The 21,153-nt window shown below is 42.7% G+C and overlaps 1 protein-coding gene across 1 annotated transcript in view; it reads right to left on the bottom strand.

Annotated features, from left to right (window-relative positions):
* The window catches only part of LOC118738961 (paired box protein Pax-6-like), a 72,434-nt gene that overhangs the window by 44,106 nt on the left and 7,175 nt on the right, over nt 1–21,153 (bottom strand). Inside the window, exons 2-5 of the mRNA XM_036470024.1 lie at nt 12,089–12,307; nt 5,231–5,371; nt 479–823; nt 199–383 (exon numbers count right to left, since the gene is read on the bottom strand). Coding sequence (XP_036325917.1) covers nt 199–383; nt 479–823; nt 5,231–5,371; nt 12,089–12,307 — 890 coding nt within the window. The remainder of the gene's footprint in view (nt 1–198; nt 384–478; nt 824–5,230; nt 5,372–12,088; nt 12,308–21,153) is intronic.

The raw sequence follows: 21,153 nt of genomic DNA, 5'->3' as shown, positions 1-21,153 counted from the left end.
ATTGAATCAATAAAATTGAACGAAAAACTGAACTACAAGAACAACTCTAACCAAAATCTTAGTATTTCTTCAGCCAAAATTAACAACAGATTATCCTTGAGCTAGCGTCCTTAAAACTAAGTATTTATATATACATATGTATGTATGTAAATAGCTGTACTAAGTACAGTGTACGTATTAGTTCCTAACTCAGCCCACCTGTACTCTCGCCTCACTCAGCGTAGTGCGCGCCGCTAATTTTTCCCTTGTGCTCACGCATGGATAATGTGATTTTTCGAACTCCTTTTCCAATTCATCCAATTGTTCGGAGCTGAAAGTAGTGCGATTTCTGCGAAATTTCGGCTGATCACTATCATCTGAGTCGGTGTCCTCACCCTCAATGTCTGCAAAAAAGACGAGATTAGTAAGTGAGTATTGAAAATCTACGCAGCTTTGAAGTTAAACAAAAAAATCCAAAGATGTATTAACTACCACTCACCTATCATTCGACTCGCATCTGGCGAACCCAAAGTCTCATGACTACCCGAACTCGGTGATATTGCTGGTAACGAAATACCAGAGCTCGTTGGTGTTAAACTGCCGTGCGGTGTTAGGCTATGCGGCATACTGCCAGCATTTGTGGGCGCTCCTGGCGCTCCCCAGAGATGATGTGGTGGTGGTGGTGGCAACGCCGCTGGCCATGTGGGGAAACCGGGATGTGTAGGATGCATATAAACATAGCTGGTAGCACGCGCAAATTCGGCTGCTGCACGTTCGGCTGCACGATTGCGCAATATTCGATTGATGGAGGATACCGAGGGCGCTGTTGCGTTTGTGCAAACACCTGTAAGTCATAAAGTTTTAGGTGTTCAATTCATGAAGAAGGAAGGAGCGAAGTTGCATTCCAGGAAAGGAACGCGAACTTGTTTTGGGGTAAATGGGACGTGGAAAGAAGGGTCCTATGAATATGGACGTATACCAAGGGTCTTCAACGTCCTTTGGGTTTGAAGGAAATTAGACAAAAAAAGATATATTAATTTTTCACGATTTCAAGATGAAGCGTGGAAGGTACACGGGTCTATTCAGAAAATCTTTATACAGAGTTCTACAATGATTGTCTTTCAAGCGTAAGACTTTGTATAAACAGAGGACTTTATTCGTAAAATATGTTTACTCTTAAATTTACCTAAAAATAATTTGGATATACTTTCTGAGAGTGGGGTAGCATTATGGATTCTAGACTCCGATACTGGTGCTCCGATTTATGTAAGGGCGTGCAAGTAATATTTAATAGACTCAGCTTCTCGACACAGCCGACTCTCATTTATGGCAACGAAACGGCAGACGAGCCTAAGGAAATCCATTTACTGCATCCGGAAAATCCTCGGCCCGAGTATCACGTGCCTTAGTTATCGCGCAGCGTTGATGATAAAATTATAGTAAGGCTAATAGTAACTAAGAACTATCTGCGACCTAGTTCGGGTCCCAAATATTAACTGTGAAATGGTGAGACAGTCTCTCGGTAAGCTTCAACGTCTGGCATGTGGTTGCCTTACAATGCCGTAATGCCGTAATATCCGACAGCGTTGAAGAAAATTCTCAAACTGGAACCTATGCAATTGAGTAGGAATTATTGCTATTTTTTTTGTACGTGAAGGAGGTCGAAAATGCCTATTGCATCAGCAAAGCTGTCGTCAAAGAAGTGGCTTCCAAAGCCATTGGGATGCTAGGAGATCGATAGGAGCAGTTCCGCTAACAAATAGCATTGTCTCACCCGATACTGTGCGCTACGCAGAGGCTATGCGGTGAAGTCTGGAGATTATCTTTCACCGGTTATTTTTCTGTGGTGTGTCTATCCAAATCTGCGCTCTGCACGGTAAAATATTCAAAGCTGTAGACATTCAAAGCTTTATTTTACCTTGCGTCGGTCCACCGATGTGGGCCATTAGTCTGCTTAGGAGAGCCGTTGCCTTTGCAGTTTATCCAGCGAAGTTCTGTATTTGTGGCCGATCAAGGCTTATGCTTAGGTTCTTTTTTGGGTTTTTAAGGTAACGGCGGCTGTCTTCATGCTCACCTCTAATATATATATGCTTCTTTGTTAGAATCAGGACCTCGGTTTTCTCGCTTGTGCTCTTATCATAATCTGATTCAATTTCCGGCGTGCTTCTACTCTCCACTATATATGTGTCATCATGTATCTCGAGGTATAGTATTATTCATAGTTTACATTCCAAAAGCCTGGGCAAAGAATGGAGCCTTGTGCTGCGTCCGACGTGATCATTATACGCTGGGATCTATCGGTGGTACAGCAACTCTCGACTTTCTAGATGGCTTCTAGCCCTGAGTCCAAGGTATGTGGGTATCTTGTACACTTCTTCTCTTCTTCTATGTAAATAGTGCATATAAATATCACATTTTCCCCGTTTTGCGCTGTTTAAGCGTTGCGAACATCTAAGGTTGCCAGCAGGATTAGCTCTTTGTCTTGGTATGCAGTTTTTACTGTTGTTATGGCGTGTTTTATTGCTGCAATTATTGATCTCCCGGGCTTTAAACCGTACTGTATTGAGAAGAGTCCGCTGCCGTTGACAATAGCCGGTTTTATTCTATGCCCTTCTAAAAGTTTCCCAGCTGTGTCCAGCATACCGAGTGGCCGATACGCTGATGGCGAATCAGGGTTTCTTTTCCCTTTGCTAAATGGGACGAACTGCTGGCCTCTCCAAGTTTCTGGTAATATTCCGCTTTTGAGCCAGGCGTTTTGTGGCGATTATTTTTAAGACTTCTGCTGGAATTTGGTCTGAGCCTGATGCTTTTTTGGACTTTAATTTGTAAGTGGAAGACTTAAGCTCTTCTGCCGTAAATGGTGGTGTCTCCGGAGAAGCGATTGTGGACTCCATTTCTTCAGTTCTTGCCTCATGTGTGGGGAGGAGTGTGCCCATTTTTTGAGCGCATCGTATCGATGATTGTACTGTCGTCCCGAGTTTTTTCACTACCACTTTATAGCCAAGACCCAAGGCATTTATGTTTATGTCCTCTTGTAATTCTTCCCACTTTTTTTTTGTGTGCTGGCCTCGATCGCTCGCTTGAGTTCTTTTCTAGATGATTGGTACAGTTATGCCTCTTCCGTTGCCTTGTTTCTGCGCCTAGCTCTGGTGTAAGATCGTCTCAGGTGGTGGCACGTGCGTGTGAGTTGAGCTTTTTTTCCATCTACCAGTTTGCGGGTCTTTTGTATGGGTTGGCTCCAGTCTTTTCTGGCACCAGGACCAAACACAATCAAAAAAGAAGAGCTCAAAAAGGAGTTGCTAACATTAAGGTCTAGTTTCTCAATGTCTGGTTAACACTGACTGCAGATTAAACACAGTTTTCGACGTGATCGACTCCATAACATTAAACTGGGAGTCGAGAACGATGTTTCAACTGTAGTTAGTGTTAAGCAGAAATTGAGAAACTGGCCCTAAGAGAACTGCACTATGGTCAAGCCGGACTACGGAAAGTAATGCCCGTAAGAGTGGGATAAAGACTTAGGATATAGTAATCCCCCAGTGGAGAGACCGAGAACCGCAGATTAAGAGGTCAACTGCATAAATTAGAAATTTGGTCCGCTGATCTCTGTCGCTTTTGTGTCTTTGCCCCTTTTTGTCCACTGCGGTGTCGCCTACCCTCAAAAGCTCTTCTGAGCTGTTTGGGGGCTTAAGGTATAGAAGAAGCTTTGTGAAGAGCAGAAGGCAATGTAGTGCGCGCTTCATAATAATATCTATCTAGAATGCAGACAAATAGCTGTTTAAGTTTCTGCAGTTGAACTTTCTGTTGCTGAAATACTGACAAAACTTAAATTTTATTACAGGAAGTAGGAAAAGTAGTAGCTGTTGTTGTTACGCTTAATTGCAATTGACATTTCGAGATGTGTATGCAACTACACGCTTCAACGCAGAGTCCAAATGCTTGTTTAATTACAAACAAACAGAAGGAGAACATCGAGCAAGGAGAAGGATAAGATGCAGACTTACATACGACTACTACCAGCAGCAGAAGTAATGTAGCGCTTCCGAGCAACTACATAGAGGCCACGACGATGAGACAACAATTTGATGTGAGCGATCGCTATCAAAACCAATTTGAATGCAGTGACTGACTAAATGTCAAGTACGACGAAGACTGTGCGCATATACGCATACGCATGCGTAGAATCAACTAAAAGAGATAGGGCAATGCTGCAGCATGAATGAAGAAAACTTTGCAATTGCTTGCGATGATCTTTAGAGTAGAGTCATTGATGTTGCTGCTGCTTAACTGCTTGTTGTTTTTGCTGTTGTCGCACGTTGACCGCGACTGTGACAGCTGTGGAAGGAATCAATAGCAGATACTACGCAACGGAGTAAAAAAAAAACTGAAATCGAAAAGTAAGCAGCAAATATTGGCTCCCTCATTTACATATCAATCTTAGCGCGGCGGGAACGCGTGTCTCCGCCGAGGTCGCCGTGTTCCACAATATTACCCTACAAGTACGCTACGATTGCAACCGCGCCGCCTGATTACGACGCTATGGCGTCCGGATGCTAATAAATTAGACTATCGATAAATCTGCAGAGTGCAACAATACATTACATTTTGTGCATTTTGTGTGTGTGCGTGTGTCCTAAGTACATACTTAATGTGAAAAGGGAAATGTGAAGGAAGCATTTATTGGGTTGTTTGCGGTGGTGGCGCACAGTCCATAAATACATCAGAAGCTATGGTCGACCACCACCAGCGAGCGGTTGGCGCGGCATGGCAGAGGCGTAAGAAGGTGAATGGACAACTGCGCGCCTTGGCCGCCGCCGGTGAGTGCGTAATTCAGCAAAAGCTTATGCGTTGCAGCGCTTATGTGCGCTGGTGCGGCAGCGTCTGTGTGGCACTGCTTCGCAATCGCGATTCATTCGCAATTTGTTTGGCCAATCATTTTGCTCGCACAACTCTTCTTCTGGGGGGCTGACGGCGTCACTTAATGAGGCAAACAACCATCATCGTCATCGTCATCGACCGGGCAGTTCAACGCCAAGCTAAAGCAAGTCGGTCAATCGACTCTGGAGGGTACAGCGGCGAGCCAGCAAATAGGCAGGCAGGCAGGCAGGCATTTATTCAGACAGTCATTGACTGTGCAGTGAGCAGCCACCAAGAAGATTTGTGTCTTGTAAACGTGTATGTAAACATGTGTTTAAATATTTGTAAAGGTGTGTATGTTCCATATGCGTTTTTTTTTTGCTTGTGTACTCACCTTCCGATATCAGCCTTTCGCGTATTTCCCACGCAAATATTGTCGGATTATCGTGTTTGTATTGCTCGATTTTTGAAACGACAGCGGGTGTAGCTACTTTCGGCTTTGATCCGCCGATTAAGCCAGGTGGCCTCAATGTACCTGCAATTAATGAAATTGAAACGATATGAACATGAATAATCACACAATGCAGATCGATAGCATTAAGGGTAAGCAGCGTGAATTTGCGTATAAAGGCGTGGTAAACACATATGTATAAGAAATATTTAAATATTTTATAATGGGAATTAAATCATTATCGTAGGCACTATCGCGCTGCCATAAAATCTGCTTAAGGGCATATCAAGTGCTGCAGAACTGAAATGTTACTAATTTAAGGCACAATGATAGGCATCAGATATGCTGAGTTGAAATTAGTTGCATCTCTGGAGAGGTATTCACGTAAACTGTACACAATGATTTATGGAAGTTAACTGGTAAATCAGAACCACATGGTTTCTCAGACCAGTTTGAAAAAAGGTCCATACATCACAAAAGGGCAAGATGGATGGAACCAAGGACTTCGATCCAATCACAATGCCTACAGTTTCTTTACGGGCGAATCTAAAATGAATGAAGGAGTGGAAGCTGCTGTACTTTGTCCGGCGCTTGGAATTGAATAGCCATATAAACTCCCGGACTAGGTTGGGTTAGGTTGGATGGCTCTCCTATGAGGACACACTTATGTAGACTCGGAGTTCTTTGTGATACCGCGTGAGATTTGCATTTAACTGCATGTAATCCAATCGGTCAATATCCGGTGAGAACTCCAGTTACTATGCGAATGTCCTACCTCGTTAGATTAAGTAGATACTTAGTTCGTTGAGGGTCTATGGCTGGTCAGAGTGTTTTGGAAATAAGACAGGCCGGTTCCATTTGCAATCTTTCATTGGCAATTTCTATGACACTTGCATGTTTGAATAGTGATGCCAAGAGGTTCCCTTATATCTGTATAAGGCACTGTCGTTCCAATACGAGCGAGTTCGTCAGCCTTGCGATTTACCTGAATGTCGCAATGCCCAGGTACCCAAACAATGTGCGTGCGGAATGTCTCAGCCATCTAAGCCAGCTACATTTTTCCAAGGGATTTCATAGCCGCCTAGCTGTCAGTGAAAATGTGGATATCATGTCTAGAAATCATATCACACTGTACCAGTGATGTGGCCTTTGATAAAGCCATCAGTTCCGCCTGAAAAACACTATAGTCTTCAGAAAGGCGAGGTCTGAATGATATACCTAATTGTTCAGAATAAACCCCACCGCCAACTATTTTTCGAATTTTGGTCCATCCGTTTAAAAATGGATTGATCCTCTTTCCCTGACTGTATCTAATGACCATTCGTCCCTTGAGGTAAGACGGGCCATGAACTTGGTCTTGGAAGTGCGGATGGGTGGGATGTATCGGTTGTAGGAAACTCAGTAAGGTAATTCAAGATTTTACAGTGACCGATTTGTGGATGCATCCATTTCTGGCGGTTGCAGCGCCAATAAAGAAGCAGAGATACATCATTCAATCTAGATATATTTTGGGAAAAGGGTTGCCAACTATCAACAAATCACAATAAAAAATAAAATGATTTTGTTTTTAAATATTCTAAAGAGAAACCATTTTGAAGACGCTTAACTAAGACAAAGTTTAAAATAGGGTTGCCCTTTTTCTAATTTTTGTTTTAATTTAATTCGAAAAACAGAGGTTTTCCAACTAACTACAGGTTATTATTAAAAAGTAAAAGATTTATTCTAGATATATTTTTGAGAAGGGTTGCCAACTTTATACAAATTATAACTAAAGGAGTAACATATTTTTTAAGGATTCTAAACTAAAAGAAATTTAAAGCTCCATAACCCGACAAAGTTTAAAGTAGGATTGCGATTTTTTTTTTTAATTTTTGTTTTAATTTATTTAGAAAAGCGAAGGGTTTCCAACTATCCAAAGATGATAATGAAAGAAAATTAATATTTAATCTAGATATATTTTTTAAATAGGGTTGCTAACTACCTGCCAATTAAAACTAAACAAATAAAAAATTTTTATTTTTCGATGTTTTATACTTAAAGCAATTTAAAGTTGCTTAACCCAGACAAAGTTTGAAGTAGAGTTGCCAAATTTTTTTTATTTAATTAGAAAATCGGAGGGTTTTCAATTATCTATAAAGTATATTTTTATAGAAATAAAAGATTTGAATTAGATATATGTACTTAAAGTGAAGGGTTGCCAACTATCTACAAATTATAATTAAAGAATTAAAATGTTTTTTTTTTGCCGATTCTAAACTAAAAGCATTCTAAAGTTGCTTAACTCAGACAAAGTGTAAAGTAATTTTAGCTTTAGAGCGCAAGTCATTACAAATAAAAAATGCCACAGATTTTTAATTTCCTTTCGCTTTTGACATTGGCATTGCCGCTAGTTATTGCCACACGGTGCTTCTGTAAAGGGTTTGTTTTTTTTTTGAATTTTTTGACCTTCACTAATTAATTTATTGCCTGCAGCATAGCGGTGACCTTTCTGCGCTTTTGAAGCACGATTTGTTGTTTTGTAATGCAAATCACTTTGGCGCTGTAGAACAATAATGAAACGAATACTAATTTACGCACATTTAATTGTTATTTTTATTTAAATGTTTTTTTTTTGTTTTTGTTATTTTTTGCCACTATTGCTGTTGCCGCAGCAGACGCGTTTATGCAATGCCATCACTAGAAATCCCATTACCAACCAATATGTCTCTTATGCCACTCGCTTTTTTCACATATTTGTTTTTGGATTAACGCAATTTTATTTTTTTTCAAAAATTATTGCTTGTCAACTGTTTTCAAATAATTTGCACAAACAACGAGCTCCTAACCAATTTAGGTAGTCACACATTTCATGTGTTTCAATGATATATTTGAATAGTTATTAACAATTTGTTTGCTAAAGCTGGCTTTGTCGCCGACGCCATTGCCGCCAAAGCAACAATGGGACAAAGTATCGCCGCTTGAGCGCTTTAACAAACAAAAGGGGGGGGAGGGGAAACAGCAAAAGTATGATGAAGCTACTACTAAAAATAAACTATAACAGCTCTAAGTGAGCGATCACAAGCTCCAGCAGCAGCAGCGGCAAGTCGTGGTAGGCGGCAACAAGCAGCGGGGCGTGCGGTAGTATCGACAAGTGTAGCCGCCGCTGTGCGCTTTTTGTTTACCTGCCCATCCGCTGACTTTTAGGTCTGTCCGCTGGCTCCTCTATCTAGTTAAATGATAACTCATCGGAAGCTGCTGACAGCCGATTATTTGTCTTTCAAATTATAGTATACTTACGTAAAAAAACAACAACAACTCCAAAGCTAGTGAAGTTGTATCGAAAAAAAAGCCAAAGTGCAAACATTGTCATTATAATAGTCGCAATAGTCGTAATTGCAATATGCAAATGCGTACAACAACAACAGCAAAGCACACCGACAAATGTGTTGAAAGTGCACAGACAGACAAATCGCCGCCGGAAGTTCTGTTTCGCACTAAATGCAAGTACAAAGTCGGTATGCATAGCTACGGTCGGTCATTCGTTTGTTGGCTATAATATCTACGTGCATACATGCATACATACATACATATCTGCTTATGAGTTTTAATCAGCAAAACATCTGGCTAGAGAAGAAAAAAAATCGCAAATAATTACGTGCATGACTACGGGCATTCTCATTCAGTCGCTCGATCGCCGCTCATTCAACGCAAACACACATTCGTTACATTCATTCATTCATTCAAATTGCAAACAAGCATAGTACAAACTTGCGGCTACATAGTATTGCAACTGTTTTGTGGCGTGAGGTAGCAGCTGGTAATTAAAGTCAACAATTAGAAATCAGATTAAGCGATTAAAAATATGTGAAATATGTAGGCTTATATATATATACATATGTATGTGTATGCTTGTATGTAGCTTATGCTGCTGCGTATTCACGCTGTGAAAAGGAATTGGAAACTTTTTGTAAGGGAATATTCACTGGCTGATTGTGTATAATTTGCAATCACATTTTGTTTTGTACATGCCTACATACATACATACATACATACATACATATATGTATATTGTGCAATGCCCTGAAGTCAATTAAAATTAGTATAGATATCTATGCATTTGAATGCGTTATTGTCTGCCTGTCGTTGTAGTATTTAACAAAATCAGATATCTACTACTGATAAATAGTATTCATTTGTAATTGACACGAACAATAGGCAGTGCTTGATTTTTCCACGGGTTTTTGTATGATTGCACAAAGTCTGTAGTTAGTTTTCCTAAATACGGCTGTTAGGCGGACGTACAATACTCAAAAGAGATACATATGTACTTAAGAGCAGATGTTGCGATGATGCTTTCTCAAAACCATCCAAACATTAAGGTTGGTGTTGATCATGGTCCAATTCGGAGAAAGTAGAACTTGAGAGATTGGATAGCGGGATTTACTCTGACGAGCTCGCGCTAAACCTCAGTTTTCGCTTACCGGACCATTGTAGCGTCTTTTAAGCAGAGCTAAACGTCATAATGGAGCCGGCTCGGTGACTCATAACCTCCGCCCATCCAGGACGGCCTATCGCTATCTATTCTGACAGCCCGGCTGCTATCAGATCTCTCAAATCTAACGGGCCAACGTCCAAAGTAGCCATAGAATGCAGGCATACTCTCAACCTGCTGGGATAAAAATGCTTCTTTACTGTTGTATAGGTCCCTAGACATAGGGGAATTCCGGAAAACTGCCTAGCCGACAAGCTGGCAAGGAGGGAGATGGAAATTTCTTAAGTCAATTCTGCTCAGGATGCGGGCATACCTCTAACCTCCTGCAAACACAGACTAAAGGCTGAACTCATCGGGGAGGTTAATACCAGGTGGGCTATGGAAACCACCTGCCATACACCCAGGAAAATTTGGCCAAAGATTGATGTAAGGCGATCCTTGGCTCTTACTCGACTGGACCGCTCCTTTCTCAGATTAGTAGTCGAGGTAATCACCACACATTGCTGGATGGGCACAGACGGAAAAAGGTTGGGATACCCCACCAACGATTTTTGTTTGAGTTGCAGGGACGAGGAGGAGGTGGAGACCATCGAACACTACCTCTGCCATTGTTCCGCCCTGGCCAACACGCGCAACTAATTTTCCAAATGTACTTTCTAGCTTGTTTAGCCGAATTGAACTCGGTGAACGTCCTCGATTTTTTGTGCTATATAAAACGTACAATTACTAAGGCAGTCAAAGAAACAACAGGCTTCGGCCAGTGTTATCTCAACCGGCTTTTCCAGCCGACGTGCGGCCACTCTAACCAAACCTAACCTATGCTTTACGAATAAAGCGAAAGTCATTTTCGACAGGAAGATGGAGGGATAACTTGGTCCAGCGTTATGATAAGGTGTCTGTGGCCCTGTATTTGCGCAAGAGGATCATTGGTTAGAAATGGGGTTTGAGCCCGAGTATATGCCGCTCGTTTTATACTGCGGTGGTTAGACCGATTCTCGTATATGGAATTATAGTATGGTGGCCTGCCAAGGTCTCTAATCTTAATCTACTTAGCAAAGTACAGAGGATTAGTATGATCTGCATCAAAGGAGCAATCCGGACAACGCCAAACGATGATTTAAATGTTTTTTTTTTATCTTCTACCGCTAGATCTAGTGAGTCAGCAAATGGCATATCTTGTTGCACTTTGGTTAAGAGATGCAGGGCAATGGGAATCGGGATTGCAGGCAGGGGATAGCTGTCTTCCGGGTTATACATATCGTTGTGTTGAAACTTTGGCACCGGATAGAAACTTCGTCGTGAAAATCCCAAGCCGGGAGGAATTGGTAGAAAACTACTGTACTCCACTTGGTAGTATAGTAGTTTTCAAAAATGGTTCGAAAATGAACGATTGAGTGGGAGCGGGGTCTTTTGTCGCAGCCCTTTCCTGGGCCATTCATTTCGGCTACCAGACTACTGTAACGTCTTCCAGGCTGAGGTCTCAGCTATAATAGAGACTATAAATGAACTTCGTAAAGAGGTATTCATTTTGCGAAGTCTCCTTTGGGCACCGCCATCGCTGAGATTGATTCCTCCTCTCCACCATAGAATCTGCAAATTTCGGTTCTATAAAGGCCAAGCATAGTAGCCTCTTAGTGCTCCATATAATGAGCGCAGATTGAGCTCTTTTTTTACTGAAGCAAAGAAACTTCATTGTCTCAATGCCTAGCAGTGAAGGATATTGCCCAGTTGTTAAGGTCCTTTTTGATATCATTGCATTGCAGACGAGTTTTTGATGAGAATATGTAACTATCCAGAGCTTTGAGAGCTGATTGACCATCCGAAAATATGGAGGCCAAACGGTGACTGAGTTATGCACATTATATACATTATATACACATTGTATACTTTGTGAATCAGTTATGAAAAAAAATAATACTTTTTTATCACTTCCAGCAAGGCGAAGTTATACGAGGTGGGGTTGGCAGAACAAAAACAAAAATTACAATAACAAATTACATATACGCACATTGACAATCAGTACAAAACAAGATTACAACAAACACATTATTTTGACAAAATGTACAAATTCGCCGTGAAATCAGCGGCTCCGGTAACACCACCTTGTCTATACAACTATTGAACAGGAAAGTAGCCTTTGTATGGTTGCTCGTAAGCTTAAGCTCGAGTACAGTCAACTCTTGGAGGAGGGGTGTTTTTAATGTGTTTACCACATTTCAGTAGGACTCAGCATCAACGCCTATTCCGCGCCAACTGCCCTTATATTACCTTTTTTTACATTCCAAGTCCTTTTTTAAGCTAACGCAATATTTTCCTCAAACTTCACTTACCTAGTAACTTGGAGACCGCACCCTGCTGCGTCAGCATATGTTGAGCCAAATCATAGCCCCGCAAACCGAACCGAGAGAGTTCCAAAAGCCGGTGCTGGGACATGAGAGCATTGAGCGTCGAATGAGGAGCAGGATGAGCGTTTGCGAAGATGCCACTTAAGCCCGAAGCGTTTGAGATGCCCGGCGGCATGGCCGCGGGCGGAGCTGTAGGGAGGCCAACTGTAAAAAAAGAGGGAAAATAATGTAGAAAATTAGAAAGCTTTTGTATGAAGTAAAAAAAGAAATAAAATTGCAGCTGTGATTAGAAAGACGAAGAAGAATAACGAAAATGTGTCACTGCGCATGCAATTTGCTAAAGTGTGTAGACCACCGCAAACGACGCGTTTTTGTTTTGGTTTTTGTAACAAAAGTTTAATTTGCTTTCGCTTGGAATTTAAACGAGGCATCACACAAAAATTCCGCACATTGCGCGCCAACACCAGCTCCAACAAATTTGTTCCGTTGCAGTGTCAAAACAATGCTTTTGAAGTTGTTGCAACACAGCAGCAAAACAAAAGAGCAGGCAGCAAGTCGAAAAAGTGGTGGCGTTGTAGAGCGACGGCAAAGTGAAGACAGACGGCAAGCGATGCAAGCGGCTTAAAAACGGCAGGCGGCAGGTAGGTAGCGCTCAGCGATATACTTCGTAGAGGCTTTGACTAAACAAGCAATACACGGCCGATAAAAACAACGTCAGTAAAAACAAAAATCGGACGCATCGCACAAAATAATCGAAACGTGATCATGGCTTGACGAGCCGCCAGCGTGTCATATATGGGCATAATAGAGTGCTGGCCATCAGCAGCTCGTCTCCATCATCACAGCACATCGTCGTCATCATAATCATTTTGGTCAACTGCTAATGTGCGCACGAGTCCCGGGTGGCAGCCGATAACACTGTTGCAGCCGCCACAGCTAGCACTGTGCTACTGTTTTTTTTTTTTTTTTTGTAGCTCCGCTCCAACTGCGAACGGCACATTTTCTGCAGATCATCAATGTTATCATCACCGGCGTCACAACAGTCCACAACCGTTCACAACCTGACCACCAGCCGCGGCGGCGTAGTCGTCATGTTTTCGGTGCTAATTTCATCACTTGCTTGGAATTTTAAGAATTCTTGACAAGTTCCAAATACCTACGGACTTCGTTCGATCAACTTATTGGCATTGTCCAACCAACTAAGCCAGCAATCATTCAGTGGAGGCTGGCAGTCCATAGCCAGGGCAACCCATATTGGCCGTGTGGCTCGTTTATCGTTCAACGTTCGTTGTGTTTGCTGTTCAGTTGCGAGTAATTTAGTAATTCCTGCGATGTAGAAGCTTTTATGTACAATTTGACATTTTATCTGATCGCAAGAACTGCTCACATTTTAACACTTTTTTGCCAATCCAATAGCAAAAAGTATGCCTGCTCGCTGGCGGCTGGCGGCTGCTGGTAACTGCGTGCATGCACTGTTGCATTGTTGGCTTGCTTGATTGCCGCATTTGTCGCATGAATGACCTGTGCAATGCAGTCGTTGGAAATTCTTCGACTTGACGCGTCTCTGTCGTCAAATCGTTTCGATTCGGTTATGGAAGATGAATGTGCTATGCTGGAGATGGTACCCTTATTCGCAAAAAATTAGTTTTGATTTTGGTTTGAATGAGCTTTGGAGGTAGGTTTTTATTGTTTCACAGTTTGGCTATAGAATTCGTTATTAAACTGTGCCTAAGAGCACCTCATAATAATCTGTTTAGAGAAATTTGAGTATTCTCAATAACATTACCCCCAGAAAAGCAATTTCACTACTTAAAAATCTGAGAATAAAGATGGAGAGAGGATCCGAGGGACTATTCTGACTAATAAGGCACGGCTTAGAGCCCGCCAAATCGCTACCTGCGAAACAAGAATGCCTTCCCAATCAAGAAATGCCATTACGGATAAGCACCTGAAACGTCCAGATCTTATATAGGGAACGTGCCATTATTCAACCGCTTCATATTCTCCAGAAATATGGGGTGATATCAGATCAGATTTTACCAGCGTCCACTTTCGTGATTCTAATGCTAAATTCCGAAAGTATAGCGAGAAGAAAAGGAGAAAAAAGAGAGAGATGGATATGATGTAAAGACTTGATACACTGAGAGGCACTGAAATAGATCTAAGGCAGACGCCGGTTTTTGAAATAATGCAAATGGAAAAGGCTGGCTCGTTTGACGAAGAAGACCAAAAAATATCGAAGATGAAGAACACGACCTTCCGCATGACCAAGGCAGGCCGGGCATGCAGCGGTATTGGAAGTTAGTAATAGTGGATGGCGTAATGAAACCAAGACCGGCATGAATTTGTCGTCGTGGGATTTTAGTTTTCAGATTTCCACACACTTTCCAACTAGAGAAGACTGGGAAGGCGGTCTACTGGCGGTTATTGATGATATTTCCATATGCACCGATGGCTAAAGATTGACAAAGGAGTCGTCTTGGGTCTATACCAAGGAACCGCAGATAAGTCAGTAATTTTGCCTGCCTGATAACTGCATTGTCTCTCATGCGGTGGTGATCTTTGCCATAGAGAAGGCGGCTTGTCTCATACGAAATAGCAAGTAACTGTCAAGGAACGTTACTAAATATTTTAACTGCCAGACAGCGTTGAAAATGTTAGGTTCCAAGGTAGTAAAGCCGAAATTAGTTCGGAAATGTCGTGCATCGCAGGCTTTACTGAGTCATGTCCGCAGCTCTGTTTGCTGGATTCCTGCACATAGCAACATCGAAAGAAACGAAATAGCCGACAATCTGGCTAAGCACGGTTTTCTTGTCTGCTAAGTGGGGTTGAAGACTACACCACAGCGACTTCAAGACTTCAAGACCCTTATGGCAAGGACTCAATAAGAGTTCTATTGACTCAACTCTCCAGACGAGGCGCCTTAAGCAATGGGGATCACGGTTTTTCAATAGTTTGGGGGAGATAGTGGGAATGAAAGTATCGAAGCTCCACAGCTTCATCCGGGATAGTAAATGGCTTAACAGCCACCATCCTGAAAATATGGAATAACTTCTGTTAGAAGGATGTGTCTTCTCCGGACTCTCATAGAAGGCATTCAGAATGGATAAGTTTGACTCCGAGTTAGGGTTTTAGTTATTCGTAGGCGCTTCCCTAACCTAGACGAAAAAACTCTTAAACGAAGATTGCCCTGTGAGTATTTACCGCTGAAAAATTCACTACACTCCAAATATGCATTTTGCCCTGGTTAAGAAGAACGCTCAATGAAACCGGCAATTTTATTTATGGCAACAGGTCACATGATTTATTTGCCAAATGAAAACTCGCCACTCTAATTTTAATCAGCTACTCACTGGTCAATTGGACAGCGCTGTAGTGGCTGATGCGCGGTGCGAAGACAAACATATGTACAAGAATACATACGCATACACATGTAATCTTACCACGGCGCGTCGACTCTAATGTGTGGCAATGCAATGCATATTTCACACTTGGCACAATCAGCGCAGGCGCGCAGATTCAACAATGTATTTGTATGCCTGTATGTACATATGTATGTGAGTTAACGTTAAGTAGGCTTTCGCGCGCCATTATTACGCGCCGGCATTGCTATTTTATTTATTTTTTTTATTATCTTTCCTTTTTTCGTGCTTGCCTAGCCAATTTGTTGCTGCAACGTGTTTGGTCAATTGTTGTTCACAAGTATTCCTTGATTTATGCCGCACGCGTACGTACGTACGTACGTTAGCAGCCGTCACAGCGAAGCGCTGCGCAACCCTGCTTAACAACCGGCAGACCGACCGACCGACCCACCGACCCACCAATCGAAGTGATTGCCTGGTTCCGCGTTGCTTAGCGGCCGCATCTTACATGGAGCGCCTCATCGACGAGCAAGCGAGTGCATATGGCATGAATGCCAAGTTCATGCGGTTGGCGGATGATTTATCCGCGTTTATGCGCAAGCGCGCACGCCTGCCTGTGAAAAATGAGTAGTTAACCCGCGTCCGCGCGCACACTCACTCGCCCGCTCAATGCGCGCTAGTGGAATGCTCATTGCAGTGAATCGGTAAATCGGCTTAAACGGCAACAACGCCGCGCATTCGTAATTGAAAGCGCTGAAAAAAAGCTGCCGCCGCAGCATCGCTGATCAGCTACGGTTGCTGTAATCGTTTCGCCAACTGACAAGCATACACGCATCCACCAGCTTCTAGCCAAACGCCAACAGAGCCACCAGTCATCGTATTCACATTCGCATTGCCATTGCAAAGTCTGTCGCGCTGCTCACAAGTGATGATCGGCCCGGAATTCAATTGATAGTTTGATTTATTGCTACCGGTAATTTTTTGGCTCGTCAGCCGGCGCACACACACTGTTCCAGCAGTAGCGCGCAATCGAGTTAAGCACAATCGCAGAGTAACAAACAAACATGCATCATAGTATGTACATATACATACAGATATCCTCACCGTAGCGTAGCTGCAGTTAAAAAATGCAACAGTGGCAACAACAAGCGTGTGCAACGTCAGCAACGTCACGATCGTTTAGCGGTGATCTCGTTTATGCGTTCTGAGTTTTTGCGCTTCTGGTCTTTATGCCACATTGCTGGTAGTTACTCCCCATCTTCATTTACGGCACTGGTTTCTAACATGATCGGTCACCGTGGCAGCTAAAAGTAGTTACTTCGATCGTAGTGCGCCTATAAAGGCGTATATTGTTGTACTATTTAGCTGCCTGTTTTTGCTACTGTTCTGGCTGTCATCACTGTCGCGAACTGGTCTCTGATGTTCCATGTCAAAATGTTCATATTTGTTTCTGTCATTTATATAGATACATATGTGTACATAGGATATATAGGAGAGGAATAGGTCTAGAGATCGATAGTTTTCTTCTCGCAGTTTAGCCTATTGTAGGTGAACGCGGCATTCGTCTACCTAGTATAGTAAATGTCGTTGTTGACTAATATGTCTGTAACTAGGCGAAGTGGTTTGGGTCCCAAAAGAAAAATAGTGGTCAGTTACCACCAGCAGTCATTCCGCAACTCTAGTGGAAACGCTGTTGTGCCAAGTCTAAAGCTTCATCCAGAGTATTTTACTAGTCTGTGGTGCCAAAATTTTTGTAATAGTTTGAAATCGATTGGTCAGTTAGTCTCACTTTTACTTGCTTAATCGAGATGGCTGAAACGGTTCCAGAGTATTCCGAAGGAAAACGGACCTTACCGTACTTCATGTAGCGGTGGAACGAGTTTCACGTAATGACGACTCAGATAGTTCGTCGAGGATCGTTTCACTGGCAAAGGAAGAGAGTGTCTCAATTTCTCCTTTTTATCAGCGTGGAATCGCTAGAAATTTTAAATTACCATCACAACACCAACTTTACTACTACATTTTTCGCGCAGAGACTATTATGGTTAAGTCCTCGTATTATCTGCGTGTTCATAGCTGCAAGCAAAATAAGAGGCTCCGCTGGCTTGGCCATGTCGTTCGAATGGACGCCGACGCTTCAGCTCTGAAAGTATTCAACTCGGCTCGCGATGCCGGTAACAGAGGAAGAGGAACGCCCCCACTGCGGTGGAACGACCAAGTGGACGTCAGTTGGCATAGAAGGGAAACGCCTCAAGAGGTTACAGTGCCAAATAAGAAGAAGCTTGTTCTTGGAAGTTTGTGGAGCCCGTTAGTCATTCGTCGCTTGGCTTCATCACTAAGGTATAGCAAATAAATCACCCTTTAAAAAAGAAATCATAATTTTAGGACAGATTAATGAAATTTTCTCTTTATCGTCGAGTTTCGCCGAGTTGGATGAATCGCTAAATAGATGTGGAAATTTTATAGAAAATTATCTGGCTTGGAAAACAATATTATTATTGGTAGTCATGAAGGAAACCACCTCAGTCCCATAGTTGGCTCAGCTGAGACAGGCTGTCAGCGCTCGCCTTTCATCGGATGACATTCAACCTTCCCTTGAATTTGAGACGCCAACTATTGACTAAATTTAGATGTACATATAACCTTTAAAAGTGAGCAAGGGGTCTCACAGAAATTTTGATCTCATGTCGAAGAAGACTGAAAATGCAACGCTAACAAACGCTGTGAAGAACCAGTATTCTATACTATGCCAGTATTTTCGGTCATAAGAAATATTACGGAAAGGGCTCTAAAGACGGTAGATTCCTAGGCCATAAACTGTTCTCTTAGTGTATACCCTCAGAAAACTGACCTTATGCTTTTCACAAATAAAACAAAATTATCTCATTTAAAAAAAACCAGTTATCCAGTGAAATAACTTGGAGTTATCTTAAATGGAAACCAAATATTGAAGAGCGTGCAAGGAACGACACGGTGGCTCTCTATGGAGCCAAGAGAATGTTGGGCAACAGATGGGGCTTGAAGCCAAGAATTGTGCACTGTATGTACACAGCTATAGGCCTTCCCACACTATCTTATGAGGCGCTGCTCTGGTGGCCAGCCCTTACTAAGAATTACGTAGTTAAAAGGGTAAGCAGGATTCAAAGGTCAGCAGCCGCTGACGTAAAAGATATCTTCATCAAAAGCGCAGATGCTAACAGCGCCATCAGACTGCGTGTCCTGAGGTTCTGGAAGAAACCCCCCATTCGGACATAGTTCCATCCTAGACACACTACCGCATGAAATTAAAGCGGTGCCCTCTGGCTATATCCTATCGAAGACCTGAGTTCACCACAAACCCCGCACGAAATTTCCAAGGCGCAGTGACTGGAATCAAGGAAAGGTCGAGTTCTTGCAGGGCTTACCTGTTTTTACGGACAGGTCAAAGATGGAATGCGGGGTGGGTGCAGGAGTTTGAATTGAGAAATATAACATAAAGTTATCCTTTCACCTACCAGATTATGCAAGCGTTTTGCAGGCCCAAACTTTTGAAATTAATGAGGCAGTAAGGTACATCAAAGAGAATGTAGCCGCGAGAACGCAGGTTGGATAGCCAAACGGCCATTCAGGCACTCTCTTCTACCTCTAGTGGATGACTGTAGGAGACAGCTGGCCTATTTTTCTGTTCAATACGAAATTACCTTAACATGGGTGCCGGGACATTTACGGAAACGAGGTAGCGGAACTAGCAAGGAGCGGCTCAGCACTGAATGTGTCCCACGCGGGGGACATGGGCGCCTCACTAAGCGAGATTAAGACAAAAATTAAAAAATCTTATCATTCGAAGGCCAAGCAGAGGTGGAACCGCACAGGATCCACCAGGATTACCCGGCAGTTCTGGTTGTCCTGCGAGCTACTTGGAAATAAGCAAAGAAAGTGCCTACAAACTTACTGCAGTGTACTCAGGACACTGGCCCGCTGAGGTGCATGCCAAAAGGATTAGATTTTGATGACGTACTGAAATTTATTAAAGTCGACAAATGGCTGTAGGTTGCACGAGTTGTGGAATCAAAATGGCAGACTTGCTAATTGCTTATCACCAGGTTGACAATCCACTTAAACCAACTAACCAACCAAGTCTGCTGACCAAAAACGCCTGCATTTAGGCCACACTACATCCAGGAAAATAGATTACTAATGGATTCAATTGAAGTTCGATAAAACCTTAGTTTGGTGTTTCCACAAATTTTTATCCCGCACAATCGACAATGAGGCTGACCATTGTAGTGTTGATTTGTTGCACCACCTCCCAGGATTGCAGAGTCTACGTTTGGCTAAAGTATCCACCTGGGAGCCATATTCAAACACAGATCGCAGCACAGCTTTTAAAAATTCATATATATGTACTTAAATATCAGCTGAGACCGAAGCACTTCATTTTGTTTCCCACAACTTAGAACATAAAAAAAAACAGTTTTTTGGAGCATTAGCTGGCCCTGTTTTGGCAAGCGAAATCTACATACGCGGAATGCGAATATTATGAATAATACTGTGAACATTTTTTGCCAACAGCCGCATATGGACGTATACAATAAAAATCAGCGCTACGAGGCGCGCTGCTGCTACACAATTTTCGGAAGAAACTAAAACATGGAATGTTGCCAAATTAAAAAGCGCATCGATATGGAAACTTAAAGATGACACAGTGTGTGTTTGTGCCATTCGCACATCAGTGGCAATTTGTTTTGCACAAGTACGTGCTGTCAAATAAAATTAATTCCACATCGGCGTTCAGTCGCCGCACCACCGCCGCCACCGCCACCGCCACCACCATTGCCACCGACCACTTGCAACACCAACACCAACAGCAATGCCACTGCCACAACTCCACACACCAGCCAACGCACCTCTCCCCCCTTAAATACGAATGTACATACATTCGTAAGTCAGCCCGCACTACTGCCGCGACCCACTTTGCTCCAATACTCTTGACGATACAATGCAGCTCAAGCTCAAGTCGCCGACTCAACAACAGCAACAGCAACTACTTATGTATATATGAACAACAACAACCATAGCAATAACTCGCTCATCAGCCAGCTAACCAACTCACCAACTTGCTAGCCAGTCGACTAGGCAGCCTATCAGTCTGTAGGTTGGTTGCTGGCTGCTTGCTTACTTTTGGCCGTCCAGCCCATGGTTGGTTTTATGTCAGCACTGTGCAGTGGCGGCAATAAGCCAGAGGGGTAGTGAGGTGAGGTAGGCCGGTAAAATGTCACAGCATGATGGCAGATTCAGTTTACTGACTTTGAAAGGTGTTGGAAGTTGCACAATAAATAAATAAATTATAAAACTGTAGCATAATGTGGCGAATGCAACGTAAAGGGTGAGCGAGTATACTTTACTATAAGTATAGCATATTAGTGCTCCATAGCCTGAACAAAGTTGCTGTGTGTTCGAGTGCAAGTGTGCGTTTAATGCGAACAAGTACGCGCAAACATTGCTTGTAGTTTGGTACACACACGGGTTTAAAGTTACAAATTTGCCATATTCTAAGAAAGTGAAAAGACGATCGGACCACTGAGACCGCTTTTGTTGGTGTTTTGAATTCTAGAACTGCTGCCTTGCGCTGCTTGCTGTTGGCGGCGAGTCGATGTGTCAATGTGGTCAACTGAGCTGGCTTGTGCATTTTTTTGTTGAATTTTTTTA

The sequence above is a fragment of the Rhagoletis pomonella genome, unplaced genomic scaffold (genome assembly GCF_013731165.1).
Source record: "Rhagoletis pomonella isolate Grant_MI unplaced genomic scaffold, Rhpom_1.0 Rhpom_scaffold_00005, whole genome shotgun sequence".
NCBI classification, from domain to species: domain Eukaryota; kingdom Metazoa; phylum Arthropoda; class Insecta; order Diptera; family Tephritidae; genus Rhagoletis; species Rhagoletis pomonella.
Note: the sequence above shows the minus strand (reverse complement) of the source record. Positions and strands in the feature narration are given on the sequence as shown.